This window comes from Nannospalax galili, unplaced genomic scaffold, assembly GCF_000622305.1.
Source record: "Nannospalax galili isolate Female #2095 unplaced genomic scaffold, S.galili_v1.0 scaffold236, whole genome shotgun sequence".
Classification (NCBI taxonomy): Eukaryota; Metazoa; Chordata; class Mammalia; order Rodentia; family Spalacidae; genus Nannospalax; species Nannospalax galili.
This window is the reverse complement of record NW_008338710.1, coordinates 1626842-1640228: the sequence shown is the minus strand read 5'-3', so window position 1 is coordinate 1640228 and position 13387 is coordinate 1626842. Positions and strand designations below refer to the sequence as shown.

Genomic DNA, 13387 nt, shown 5'->3' with positions numbered 1-13387 from the left:
TTGACCTATTGAGGACAGATAGTTGAGCCTAGCTTGTTACCCAGTTTCAGACCCTAACAACCCCAGTAACAAAGGGAGTGAGAGAAATTGCTGTTTTGAAATGGATATGGTGATGCATGTCTGTAATCCCAACACTCTGGAGGTTGAGGTAGGAGGATTGTTGAGAATTTGAGGCAAGCCTGGGCTACACAAGGAGTACAGAGAGAGAGAGAGAGATGAGAGAGAGAGAGAGATGAGAGAGAGAGAGAGAGCGGGAGAGAGAGAGAGAGAGAGAGAGAGAGAGAGAGAGAGAGAGAGAAATTCCCAGGTCTTGAGCATCTAGGTGGATTTAAATTATGGGGACAGTCAGAACCAAATGACCTTTCTTGTTCAGCCTGATGACCTGGCTTAAGTGGAGCCCTGCCCTCAGGGGAGGTGACTCCAGTGAGTCCCACGAGGCCTCTCTAGCTGCTGTTCTATGTCTATCCAGAAAAGAGGCGCATCAATACCTTGCTCCAGAAGACACAATTTCCCAGAGAAATTGTGACATCTCATGCCTTTGAAATAATTTACTTTCTTTTTTATCACCTTAAAATACTTAAAAATTAAAATGCAGAGGAAATGAGGTTCTTCTGATAACTGCCTTTTTTTTTTCTTTTTTTTTCTTTTTTTTTTTTTTCTGGGTAATGGGAAATTCTTTTTATTTTAACCAGCGATGCTGAAAATCTTTGTCTCGTGGCCCAGTGCCTGGGCCTGTGTTTAATCATTCAGGACCCGCTGGGCTGCAGGGCACTGGGACTCCAGAGGGCAAAGCCAGTAGACAAGCAGCACACAGCCACTGAGTCAAACTTGATCTCAGGCCTGCCACCAGCTGTGGCGTCTTGTTTCTGTGCGTGCTTTCTGCCAGACCCCTTTTATGAGTTCATTTTGTGGTAGTGTGAGCCCTTTCCCTAAAATCGAAGCATAAAAATTCAATTTGAGGTCTAGAGTTAGATGGATTCCACTGGAGGCCTGGCTCAGGTTAGAGTAAAATGCCTTTGGCTCCCACGTCTTGCCTGACCGCATTTTGACTATGAGATGACTTTAGCATTCACTTGGCAAGGGCGTTTCCATTTGGCTCCCTGTGAAGTCACAGAAATTCTAGTTATTTCTGCAGTGTATGATTGCTTGGTTATTTATAAGAACCATCCTTCGGGACTGAGTGTCTCTTTGTGTCTGGAGCCACTTGCGTTATTGAAGTTATAAAATGTTTATATTCTTAGATCAGCTGCAGCTGATGAGGCACTTTGGAGCCATTAAAGCTCTTCTAAGTCAAGATAGTTTAGATAAGAGCATGGTTTTTTTGTTGTTGTGGGGGCTGTAAGATTAAGGGAGTATGACTGTCACTTGGCCCCTTTGGGACCTGGAGTCCCCTGCTGACAAAGATAGCTGCCAACTTCCTTTGTTCCCTCTGGCTCCCACCCCAGCTGGGAAACACTGCCCAAGGAACCAGAGGAGATGAGGTCACTCCAGAGGTAGTAGGGCCTATTTGCAACCACTCTGGGCATTAAGAAACCCAAAAAGAATATTCCATGTTAGTGAGGGATTGAACAGGTCTGCAGATTTAAAACTGAAGCACAAAGTCTACTTGAAAGGCAATCTGGTGGTGAAGACACGCTCGCTTGTTGAGTGACTATGTGAGTGCCTCTTTCACCTGTGTGCGTTTTCCAGGCTCTAACAATGAGGAGGACGGGTCTTACCCTCACTCATCTTACTTCCCTGTCGCAGGGACAAAAAGACAAACAAGCTGGAGAGCAGAAGGGATCTAGGCAGAAGAAGGAGTAACAGATGTCAGGTGCAGGATGGGGCTTCCTGGTAGGGTGGTCAGGAGTTACACAGACCCAAGATTAGGGCGCAGTGATTATCTTTGGGTAGTAGGATAAGGTTAAGGAATTTGGGAGGACTTTGTTTTTGTCCTGTACATTTCTGTTGTGTTTGGGCCTTGGTCATATGTATAACATATCCATCAGAAAGAAAATGTTTTAGAATGACTGCATACTGAAAAGGTAGAACTTAGGTGTCCTTACTATAAGCATTCTCAGTATGCCTGGCACAGGTAACATTCTTCTAAACTCTCAGAGGAGCAAGCCTATGCAATTATGGGCTACAACATTCTTCTGAGCAGCCCTGATGTAGCCAATGCTGTCATGGAACCTTCCCCATCCATGCAATAGAGGAATGGCTGGCCTCTAACATAACATAGCAAAGCTTGTCCCAGCCATTTGCAGGATGATGACGCTCTACACTAGGGACCCCATTCCCCAGCCGTGTCCTAAGTGCATGCCGTATGAGAGCTGTAGACCTGAGAGACTTGTGTTCCTTGCAGCATCTCTCTTAACTCCCTCGAGGTACCTCATCCACTTGCCTTCTCTTACTCCCTGCACACATTCAGGCAGTTTCTTCTTCCTTTCACCAGCTCATTTTGTGGGCTAAGGGATAAAATGGGTATGGGAGAGGGCTAACGTTTAACTCCTGGTGATCATTCATTCTTAGGTGTCTTTACTACTGAGCCCCAAGATGCTCAGGCATCCAGAGCCGCAGTGCCCTATGAAGAACACGGTGATGTCTTTCCTTGTTAAATGAGTGAATATCCATCCAAGTGGCAAGTGCTACGTTTTAGCTGTTATTGCCACTTGTTCTGCACTCAGTATTTCTCACTATTAAACAGTCTCTGGAATCACTTAGATTTACAATAAATAGATTTGTACTGTGAGTGTGGAACAGGAGATAAGCAAATGTATGATCTGCAAATTATGAATTTCTTCCTGGCAGTGGGAAAGCGAAAACAAAGCACGGATCAAGAGCAATTCTGTGTGGGGTTAGGGGTGGCATCCATGTGTGTGAATGCAGGCACATGCATACCATGGTGTGCATATGGAGGTCAGAGGACACCCTGAGTGTCGGTCCCTGCCTTCCACCTTGACTAAGACACGGTCTCCTTGCTGCATTTCTACTGTGTAGCCAGGCTAGCTGCCTCTGAGCTTCCAGGGAGTCTCCTGTCTGCCTCCATCCCCCTGTAGGAGCTCCAGTATTACAGAGGCTCGTGATACATGGCCAACTTTACATGGGTTCTGGGACTTGAACTCAGGTCCTCATGCTTGTGTGGCAAGCACTTTTACCCACCGGGCCATCTCCCCAGCCCAAGAGCAACTTTTAACACACTGATGACACCAACCTGGATATCTCCCATTCTGTACTTGTCCAGTGGGGCTCCCCCTTCCACACAAATGGTTCTTAAACTTTAGTGCATCTCGGAATTCTCTGGAGCATTTTTTTTTAAGTGCCAACCTTGGGGCTGGAGAGATGGCTCAGTAGTTAAGGGCACTGGCTGCTCTTGCACAAGACCCAGGTTTGAATTCCAGCAGCCACAAGGCGGTTAACAAACATCCATAACTCCAGTTCTAGGGGATTCAATGCCTTCTTCTGACCTCCTCGGGCATTGCACGACACAGGTGCACTTACATACATGCAGGCAATACATTCATACACATAAAATAAAAATAATAAAACTAAAAAAAAGTGCCAACCTTACCCTCCCCTCCCCCCAGATTTCCCAAATTAGTAGGTTGGAGTAGAGCCAATGGATGCATTTCGAACAAGTTTCAGCAGTCACTGATAGCTTTGGTCTGGGTCTACACTTTAGGATTACTGCCCAACCTGAGAATTTAGACTGTGCCATATAGAATACATCTTGCTCAAATCAGATCACCTGTCCTACTTGCCAACAGTCACAGTCCTGTCATTCATGGCATGTGGTATGAGACATCTGTGTATCTGAGATGCACAATTCCTAGATCTGCATTCAGGCCATTGACCTAGAGTGTACTGGGTTGGTTAAAATAGGGAGCTGGAGAGATGGCTCAGTGGTTAAGAGCACTGGCTGCTCTTACAGAAGGCCTGAGTTTGAATCCCAACACCCATATGGTGGCTAACAACCACCTATAACTCCAGTTCCAGGGGATCTGAAGCCCTCTTCTGACTTCCACTGGCACTGCACATCATGGGCGCACTTATATCCATGCGGGTATAACACTCATACACATAAACTCAAAATAAATAAATCAAAACTAAAAATTTTAAAGAGTCTATAAAATAAATGGAGTCTTTAATTGCCCAGATCAGGCAATTAAACCCTGAGCTCTTACATTCACCTCAATCCATTATCAATTGCAGCATTTGTTTCCAATCTTAGCAAAACTTTTAAAATCACTGGGGAGTTTGGAAAACAAAAACAAAATAAACCATGCCTGGACCCTACTGCAGGGAGTCTATTTAGCCAGAGCCCCAGTGTGTCAATGGGACTTTAAACTTTTCTCTGGGGCTAGGGATGTAGCTCAATTAATAGAGTGCTTGTCCAGTATGAAGCCACAGGTACCATCCCCAACACTGTATAAACCAGACTTGGTGATGCACACACGTTTTATCCTAGCACTAGGGAGGTTGAGGCAGGAGAATGAGAAGTTCAACACCATCCTTGGCTACATAGCAAGTTCAAGGCCAGCCCGGTACATAAAATCCTGTCTTTAAAAAATCATGGGGTTGAGAACTACCAGGTAGAGTTCTACTGGTTTAAGCAGTTACAGCAACCCAGTCATACCTTCTGTCACATAGCTTAAACTTTTCTAATCTCGATTTACTCAAAAGAGATGTCATCAAAAGTACTGCTGACATTGAGCCATGGCTTTTTATAGCCTCGTTTTATGTTTAGCTTAAGTGCTTTCAGAAACATAAAGCTACATTGGCCCAGCATGAAATGATCTTAGGAACTCATAACAATAATTCTAAAGATCCCCTATTTCAAATGTTTACAATCTGTAGAGGAATTTCAAGCTCACAGACCTAGATCTAGTTAGTTTATGGCATCATAATGCAATGATAACTAACACTTCTTGCTTGTTAACTTGTTGTCAGCCATAGAACTTTGTGCTTTCCATAAACATTTGTACAATAATCCTACAAAATTTCCATTTTATAGACAAGGACTTGGGGTTGATTTCTGGGCCTCAGTTTATAACCAACCACTGCCTGTTCCTTCTATTACCGTTACCAGGTTCTAACTTATTCCTCAGATACCTTGAGGATGTTAAATATTTGAGAAAGTACAAGCTAATCAAAGCCAGCCTTGGGTACATAAGGAGTTTCAGGTCAGTGTAGGCTATATGGTGACCCTGTTCCTAAAAATAAATAAAAATAAAATCACAAACTAACTGGAATAAAGTAAAAGCAGAGAAGGTCAGAATGAACCATGAATCTAAACCAAATGTCTTCACATTGAGGGATGGGAAGGCTACCAATTTGGCTTTGAAGGTTTCCGTCAGGTCAAAATAGGATCACATGCTCAGTTGTACAGTTGACACTGAATTAAAAACAAGCATCGCTCAGAAGTACCTGACAAGTTCTAGGGGCTTCTTAAAGAAGGCACCAAGGATCAAACGAACATTTTCAAGAACAAGCCCCATGATCCACACAGACAAGAATGCTCTTGAGTTCCATGAGCCACAAGGACACCATCTACCTCCTCTCTCATTTCTGTTGCTGTGATAAAATACACAGACATAAAGCAATTTTAGAGGAAAGGGTTTATTTTAGCTCATGATTCGAGGTTATAGTCCCTTATTGTGAGGAAAATCAGTGGCAGGAGCTTGAGACAGCTGCTCACATCACACCTACAGTTGAAGCAGAGACACAAATGCACACAGGCTCCCCTGCTTGCTTGTGCTCAGCTTAGTTTCTCTGTTTTCATACAGTTCAGGATCCCCTGCCCAGGGAAGGGTGTCACCCAGGTTGGGCGGGGTCTTCCCACATGAATTCATTTTAAGAAAATCCCCCACAGACGTGGCCAGAGGCCAACCCAATACAGACAATCCCTCATTAAGACTGTTCCCAGTGATTTTAGGTTGATCAAGTTGACCAAGTTAACCATCACACACCTCATTAAACAAATGGGAATTTTACCTAGCTCTGTGATCTTCAAAAGCTTCTATGTTCCCATTTCTAAAAACTTCATTACTGTCAACTAATTAAAAAATATTTTTTTATTTTTTTATGTGCATGAATGTATTGCCTACATGTATGTAAGTGCACCCGTGTCGTGCAATGCCCACAGAAGCCAGAAGAGGGTGTTGGATCCGCTGAAACTGGAGTTATAGATGGTTGTTAGCTGCCATGTAATGGTGGTGGGAAGTGAACCTGAGCCCTCTGAAAGAACAGCAAGTGTTCTTAACCACTGAGCCATCTCCCTAGCCCTTAACCAATTTTTTTCAAATTTTTATTTATATGTACGTGTCTGTGGGTATGTGCACAAAAGTGCTGGTGCCTGTGGAGTTCAGAAGAGAGTTTAATCAGATTTCCTGAAGCTGGAGTTACAGGTGGTTGTGAGCCACCCAATGTGGATGCTGGGAATTAAACTCAGGTTCTCTAGAAGAGCAGCAAGTGCTCCTCTTAACTGCTGAGCCACCTCTCCAGCCCACACTGTCAACTCATTGTGAAAACTATGACTAGCAGTTGAGGAATTCTTTGCTCATATCTTCCTAGTTCTCTGGAATGTAACTTGAAGGTTCACTTTTGGAGAGTTTCACACAATCTTGTTTACACTCTCATGAAATCATACCTGATTTTTTCTACTCTCTAAGCAATGTCTTCCCCTTGGCTTAGATGTGTCACAGCACAAAGTTGATAGGGCTATGCCCACAGGCTGTCTGGAGGATCTGCAGGCCAGACCACTGTAAAACAATTAACAATGTCACCCTGTGCCAGGTGCCACAACAATACATGTCCTAACCCATTCTTCCTTGCAGTTTAATGCTAAGTTGAGAACAGTAGATTCCCCATTGAAATAGTGGAACAAGAAAAGTAATTTATTGTTTCTATTTATGGAACAATATAGTCATGGAAAGTTTAATCTTGAAAAAATATTGGTAATTTTTGCCATCTGAAAAAGACATGCTGTTAAGTGGCTTTTCATCTGGGTAATTTAGACTGGGTAATTTATAAACAACAGGAATTTATTGCTTGCAATTCTGGAGGTTGGGAAAGCCAGAATCAAGGCAGAGGAGGATGGGTCTGTGCCTCCAGGTAGATGGCACTTCTGACATCTTCACATGGTGGAGGGGCAGGCACTTCCTTGAGTCTTGTAAGGGCAGTAATGTCATTCATGAGTGGCATCCTCAATGACTTCATCACTTCCTAAAGGTTCTGCCACCTCTTAATACAGTCATACTGTGTACTACGATCCAATATTTGAATTTTAACAGAGGGGCAGGAAGGCACGAAGTTTCAGACCATAGCAGTGGATCTGGAGGTTTTTTTTTTTTTAATATTATTTTTATTATCTGTGTACGAGTGTATTGCCTGCGTGTGTGTGAGTGCACCCGTGTCGTGCAGTGCCTCAGAGGTCAGAAGAGGGCTTCCGATTCACCAGAACTGGAGTTAAAGACAGTTCGTAGCCACCATGTGGGTGCTGGGAATCGAACCTGGGTCCTCTGCAAGAGCAGGCAGTGCTCTTAAACACTGAGCCATCTCTCCAGCCCTGGATCTGGAGTTCTTGAAAGGACTCGCTAATGTGACTCAAGCTAGGATAGAATTGTGCATCCTTTACACTCTTCCCTGTCTAATCATGGCTGCCCAGGACATTCTCAGCCAACTCCTCTGTTAGCTGGTTCCTCTCTTCCTTCCAGCCTCTCACCTGATCTCCTGCTGCTGGGAGTTTTCTCGGATCACTCCAGAAGTAGCCCCCAGCCCGTGAACAATCAGAGTTAACTTATCTCCCTGCTAGATAGAAAGCTCCATCATGCCACTCACCTTGTGTTCCCAAGGCCTGGAACAAAGCTTGGTACATAGTAGGGGTACCATAGACATTTCTGGGAAGAGTGAATGGGCAAGCATGAGACTTCTTGCCTGCAGTCACACCCGGGGAGGCAAGAAAGTCCAAATCCACTCTGTGAAGTTGGGGGAAGGGCATAGTACAGAGAGGCTCCTGAGTGAAAAGTATATTTTATCCCTCCCAGTCCCCAAGTCATTGGGATGATCTGATTGCACACAATGGAGGTCTAAAGTTGATGGTCATGTACTTCCAAGGGAGGAAAATTGTATTATCCTTGGTAGAAAGTACATGAAGAACTAAGATGACAGAACTTTGGGAGCAGCAAACAGACCCCCAGGTTTCTGTTTCTCTGCTCCATATAGTGAAGTACATTGTAGACCCAGAATCATGAACCTCTTGCAATCTGCAGAAAGGAGCTCCAGCCCAGCGTGTCTACATAGGCAAACAGATGAACACATGCCCAGCCAGACGGTGAAAAAAAAAAAGATCCAAAGATTAGGACCTTCTACCAATACCTCTGCCTTGACTGTCCAGAGCACAGGGCTTCAAGTAGACTGAACCTGAGAAAAGCTTATCAAGAAAGTACTATGGGAGGCTTTGCAGAAGAGAATGGTTTGGGAGTGGCTCCACTGTTTAGGCCATATTTTGGCAAAAATCATGTGAGGGTGTACCTCATATGTACTGAGATGACAATGTATCTTGATCTTATCTAAACCGAATGTTCTCTCCCACTCCCTCTAGCCTTTCCTGACACTGTCCCCCCCATGTCATCTTTTTTAATTAACAAATTTTGTTCTTTGACAGCTTCATATATGAATATAATGCTTTCTGGTTATCTACTCCCCTCATTTCCCTCCCATACCCTCCCTCTTCCCTTCTTATCTCTTTCTCATATTTACTGGTTTGTGTTTCACTTAGTGTCCCACAGAGTTTATCTAGGGATGTCTGTGTGATTCTGAATTTGGAACTGATCATCAGAGCCTGGTGGGCTCACCAGTGGATATACAACTGGATACTATGCCTTCCCCTCTCCCATAATCTGTTAGTTGCCAATAGATCAGCAGTAAGAGGTAGGTCTCTGTGAGTCCCTTCCTTTCTCCATAGCTGTTAGGAGGGCCTAAACTGTTTTTGAGCCTCTAACCCACCACACAGCTGAGTCCATGACTGCCATGTGTGTGTCTGTGCTAAGATGGCATTTTACAGCCTTTCTCCCCGTTTTCTGGCTCTTAGTCTTTCTTCTGTAGGAGTTCTTGATCAGGGAGGCTCCAGAGAGCCCCAAAACAATATAGGCTCTTGCCATTCCTCTTGATTGCCCACCAGAACCAGTTAAAAAGACCCTATTGCTGAAGACATGCCACATACTTGAATAGTTCTAGAAGCTTCCTCCCTACTGGCTAGTTCTCACAATGTCAGAAAGTGCTATGAAGGCTGCTGGTAGGGGCAAGGGTAAAGGTGTCAATGAACTGTCAATGAGCGGTGAATTCTATGAACTATACCAACCTGACAGCCAAGATGTGCTTAGTGGTGCAATAGTGGCATGACTATTATGGGTAACTAATCATGGTGGTATTAAGGTTTACTGTAGAAGCAACTTGATGATTATTTGGTTTGGAGAGAAAAAGGCATTTATCTATCTTACAAACATAATTTCTAGCTTTTGTTATCAGCTTTTAAAATTTATTAGTTTTTTAAATTTTATCATTTTTATGTGTATGTTTGTATTGCCTGCATGTAGGTAAGTGCACCCGTGTTGTGCATTGCCTGCGGAGGTCAGAAGAGGCTGTCAGATCCCCTGGGACTGGAGTTACGGACAGTTGTTAGCTGCCATGTGGGTGCTGGGATTCAAACCTGGGTCTTCTGCAAGAACCACCAGTGTTCTTAACCACTGAGCCATCTCTGCAGCCCATTTTGCTATCAGTTTTAATAGTCTAAATAATGATTGTCATGGCTGTTCCATAAGGCAACACTTGCTTATATTTCCCCAAGCATTCTAGTAATTTGCAGAGGACAATGAAAACGTTTTACACAGTGGAAAGCTTTTCTATAAAATCAAAAGCAATTCTATGTTGAATTTTTTTTCCTGAAGACATGTAGATACAAATATTTTTAAATGCCCAAAGGTAAAAAGAGAAACAGAGTTAAGACCATCATATCTGATCAACAAACATCTAATTAGGTCAGATCCTGTGACAGCACTCTTTTACCTTGAAGTCCACAAAGGTACTCACTGGAAAGCAACACTCCCCACATCTTAACTCATGGTGAATTAAAGCTGCAGGTGACAGGCTAGAAGTGAATCTGATCTGGACTGTATGGTACAGATCTCCCTTGTCAACAGGGAACAGATCTTCCTCTGCTTTGTAAATTGTCACCATCAAAAAGGGTCTCTAAAAGTATGTAACCTGTAGGTTTGGACATAGTCCTAGCCAGTGACTCAGTAAGGAAAGAAATACAGAGTCAACTCACATCACTGTGAGGATTCTCAGGTTGTTTTTTTTTTTTTTTTTTTTCGGTCTTTTTGAGACAGGGTCTCCTTGTAGCCCCGGCTGGCCTGGAGCTCACTGTGTAGACCAGACTGAACTCAACCTCACAGAGATCCACCTGCCTCTGCCTTCCGAGTGCTGGATTAAAGGCATACACTGCCATACCCGGCCCTTCAGGCAAGTCTTTAAACCAATTTCATGTTGTATTTTTCCCACCATTCAGCTCTGTGACCACATATGCACTTGGAAAGTGTCTTTCCTTTGATATCTGTGCCTTGTTACTGTTGAGACGAGCCCTCAAGAAGCACTGCTGTTTGTAGGAATGGTGCTCTGGCCCAACGCATTCTGCAGCGATATGGTGTATACACAACAGAAGTCAGTCTCATTGATACCGATATGTACACTCTATGGAGAGCTGTCCCAACATCACAAATACCTGGATACTGACACTGGAGGCAGAACTGATGGTAACAGTCACACTTAGACCCACAGGTGCGCATCAGGTACTCCTTCAGTCCTAGATGGCAAAGCAAAAATCTAGACTTAAAAAACAAACCACTGACACTGCGAAGACAGGTGCAGATTATCCATTTTATTGCTTTCTTGTTTCTTACCATAGTCAATGTTTTTGAACAGTAATAATATGTCCAAAATTCAACATTTTAAAACATTCAAATAGTAAAATACAATGTAGAAAAAAGCCCTCTACTACCAACCCCTTTAAGCTATCTCTGGTGGAACTGCTTGGAAGAGAGGTGACTGGGATCGTTCATGTTGGTATGTGGAGAAAAGAGCTCTCTTCTGACCCAAAACCAAGAGGGAGTCTCAAGACCACCCAACCATTTGGTCTCCCTTTGAAATGATTGGGAGATTCCAAAATGGTGGTCCCTCCTTTCACCCACGGTTTAGAAGATCCTGTCCTACCCAAGAGAGTAGAAAGAGACACCCTTGGAACGGGAGGGATTACTATTAGAAGTCAAAGGCCAGAACTGAGCCCACTGCACAGAAGGCCACTGTGATGGTAGCTCTCTAGGCCTTTTTTATTATTTTTTGAACAAACAACCAACCACAAAAAAATAGCTTCTTTTAAGCACACATGGGTGATGCACTACGCAGAACCAGCTGGAAGCAGGGTGACTGTGAGCAGCGCTCTGCCTGAAGGCACAGGGTCCTCACCAGCCCAAGAGACAAGTCACTGTGTTTCAAAGCACATACATCCTACCTCTGAAAAATTGTCAGCTGCCATAAATCTGATTGCAATTTCAGCCTGGTCTCTTTTGCAAGGTTTCAGAATCTTAGGAATTCCTGAAAATCTTGATGTGTTCTGCTCCTTCTATAAGGAATCAGATTTCCAAGGGGTAGAGACTCAAAGGAAGACATGGCCTTAGAACATTATACAATAGGCGAAAATAAATACATGGCTCCATAGTGTGGATATGAAACTATCACAAACAAATAAATACCTCAGACCCCACAACTGCAGGTCACACATTAGTAATCACCGGTGGAGTCTTAAAACTGATTTCGTTATGAAACATTTATCTACCATGACTTTAAAGGACGAGAAAAACCATAAAACACTGTAATAGTTTTTGAGAAAGTTTTCTTCAGTACCAATGAGAGTGACTATTTAGTCAGTAATAATCAAGATATCCAATTTAAATAAATCCCTTTCAGTCCTTCCTCATGGTCACCTCAGGTTTCTGTAACAAGAACAGACAAGGGCCAACTGCACTTCATGGTGACACTGAGGGTGTGGTCACAGGAACTCTGTGAGGTCGGAGAGGACGGATAAGTCACACTTTTGCCTGAGGAATTATCTCAAGCCCTTCTTGCTTCTGAAATCCCAGTATCACAAATGCTCTTTAAAAACAAGGTGTCTCTAAAAAAGGAAGCAAAGAAGGAACATAAAGGTGCGTTTATTCGTGTCCATGCCGTTTAAAGCTACTGAGTATAGTAATCACGACTGGAGAAAGGATGAATCAAATCCTAAAACAACAAAAACTCTGGGACTTTTGCCCTCCCAACTGCAAGTCTGAGTGCCAAAGAATCTGCAGGCTGGCAAGCCAGTTTCCTCCCTGAGACGGTCTCTGTTCTCTGCCTCCAGTTTCTGTCTCTCTCGATTAAGGCCTGGACAGCATTAGCAGTGTGCAGTCTCTGCTGGGAGTTGTCAGTCACTTGTAGGCTCAGGCTGGGCGCAGTCTGGCTCCAGATCACTGGGCTGGGCAGCTTGCCTCTGCAGCTTGTCCACCATCTGCAGCAGGGCGGAGCGCTCCAGCTCCAGAGCCAGCACTGCCTGCTTCAGCTTGCTCTCACTGCTCAGAAGTTTCTCTACCGTGGCTTCGAGGCTTTGGATCCTAGCGTTTGCCACCTGGAGAAGGAAAGGAGAAATGAGAAAGTACCTGCCTGTGATCACACAGGACCGGGCTATGTGCTGAATGCCACCCAGCCTTGGGGAATTTTGCAGCTGGGTCTTGGCAGAAACAAGCCTACTGTGGATCAGTTCTGGTCACACTGGAAGATTCTCCCAGCTTCCCATGCAGACAGGCTGGGCCCTTTTGAGTTCTTCTAGCACCCTCTTCCCTGCTGTGGCCCCTCTGGACACCCAGGGTTGAGACAGTGGCATCAAAGCATATAGGAAACCCAGGGGAGGGCAGTGCTGATGTGGTCACAGCATTTGGGGGGGAAGGGGTAGAGCTCAGGGCCACAGCATGGCCTATTCAGACGACTCATACATCTACATGTACACACTGATTGAGACAGACAAATGGTTGAAATGGCTTCTATATGAAGGTACAAGAGTATTCGTAATAGCTCTCTAATCTGAATTTTTCTCCCCTTATTTTCCATGGAGTAATAGGACATCACTATATAGGAAACAGGGGCATTTCCCCTGGGACACAGAATGCTGCAAACAGTAGCATTCTGGTCAGCCTTTTCTCTGTATGGTTGCTGGCCACACACCACCCCAGGAGAAAGCAAACCCTCATTCCCATGCTAGAGGAAGCATGTTCTCAAGTTAGGGCCTTCACACCCACACACACCAGGGTCAGGGAAGGGGAGC

At 44.2% G+C, this 13387-nt stretch overlaps 1 protein-coding gene across 1 annotated transcript in view; it reads right to left on the bottom strand.

The window, feature by feature from the left end:
- Positions 1–10894: 10894 nt before the first annotated feature.
- The window catches only part of Tbc1d1 (TBC1 domain family member 1), a gene marked incomplete in the record, with an annotated part of 275507 nt that continues 273014 nt past the window's right edge, over positions 10895–13387 (bottom strand). Inside the window, 1 exon segment of the mRNA XM_017798190.2 lies at positions 10895–12694. Coding sequence (XP_017653679.2) covers positions 12494–12694 — 201 coding nt within the window.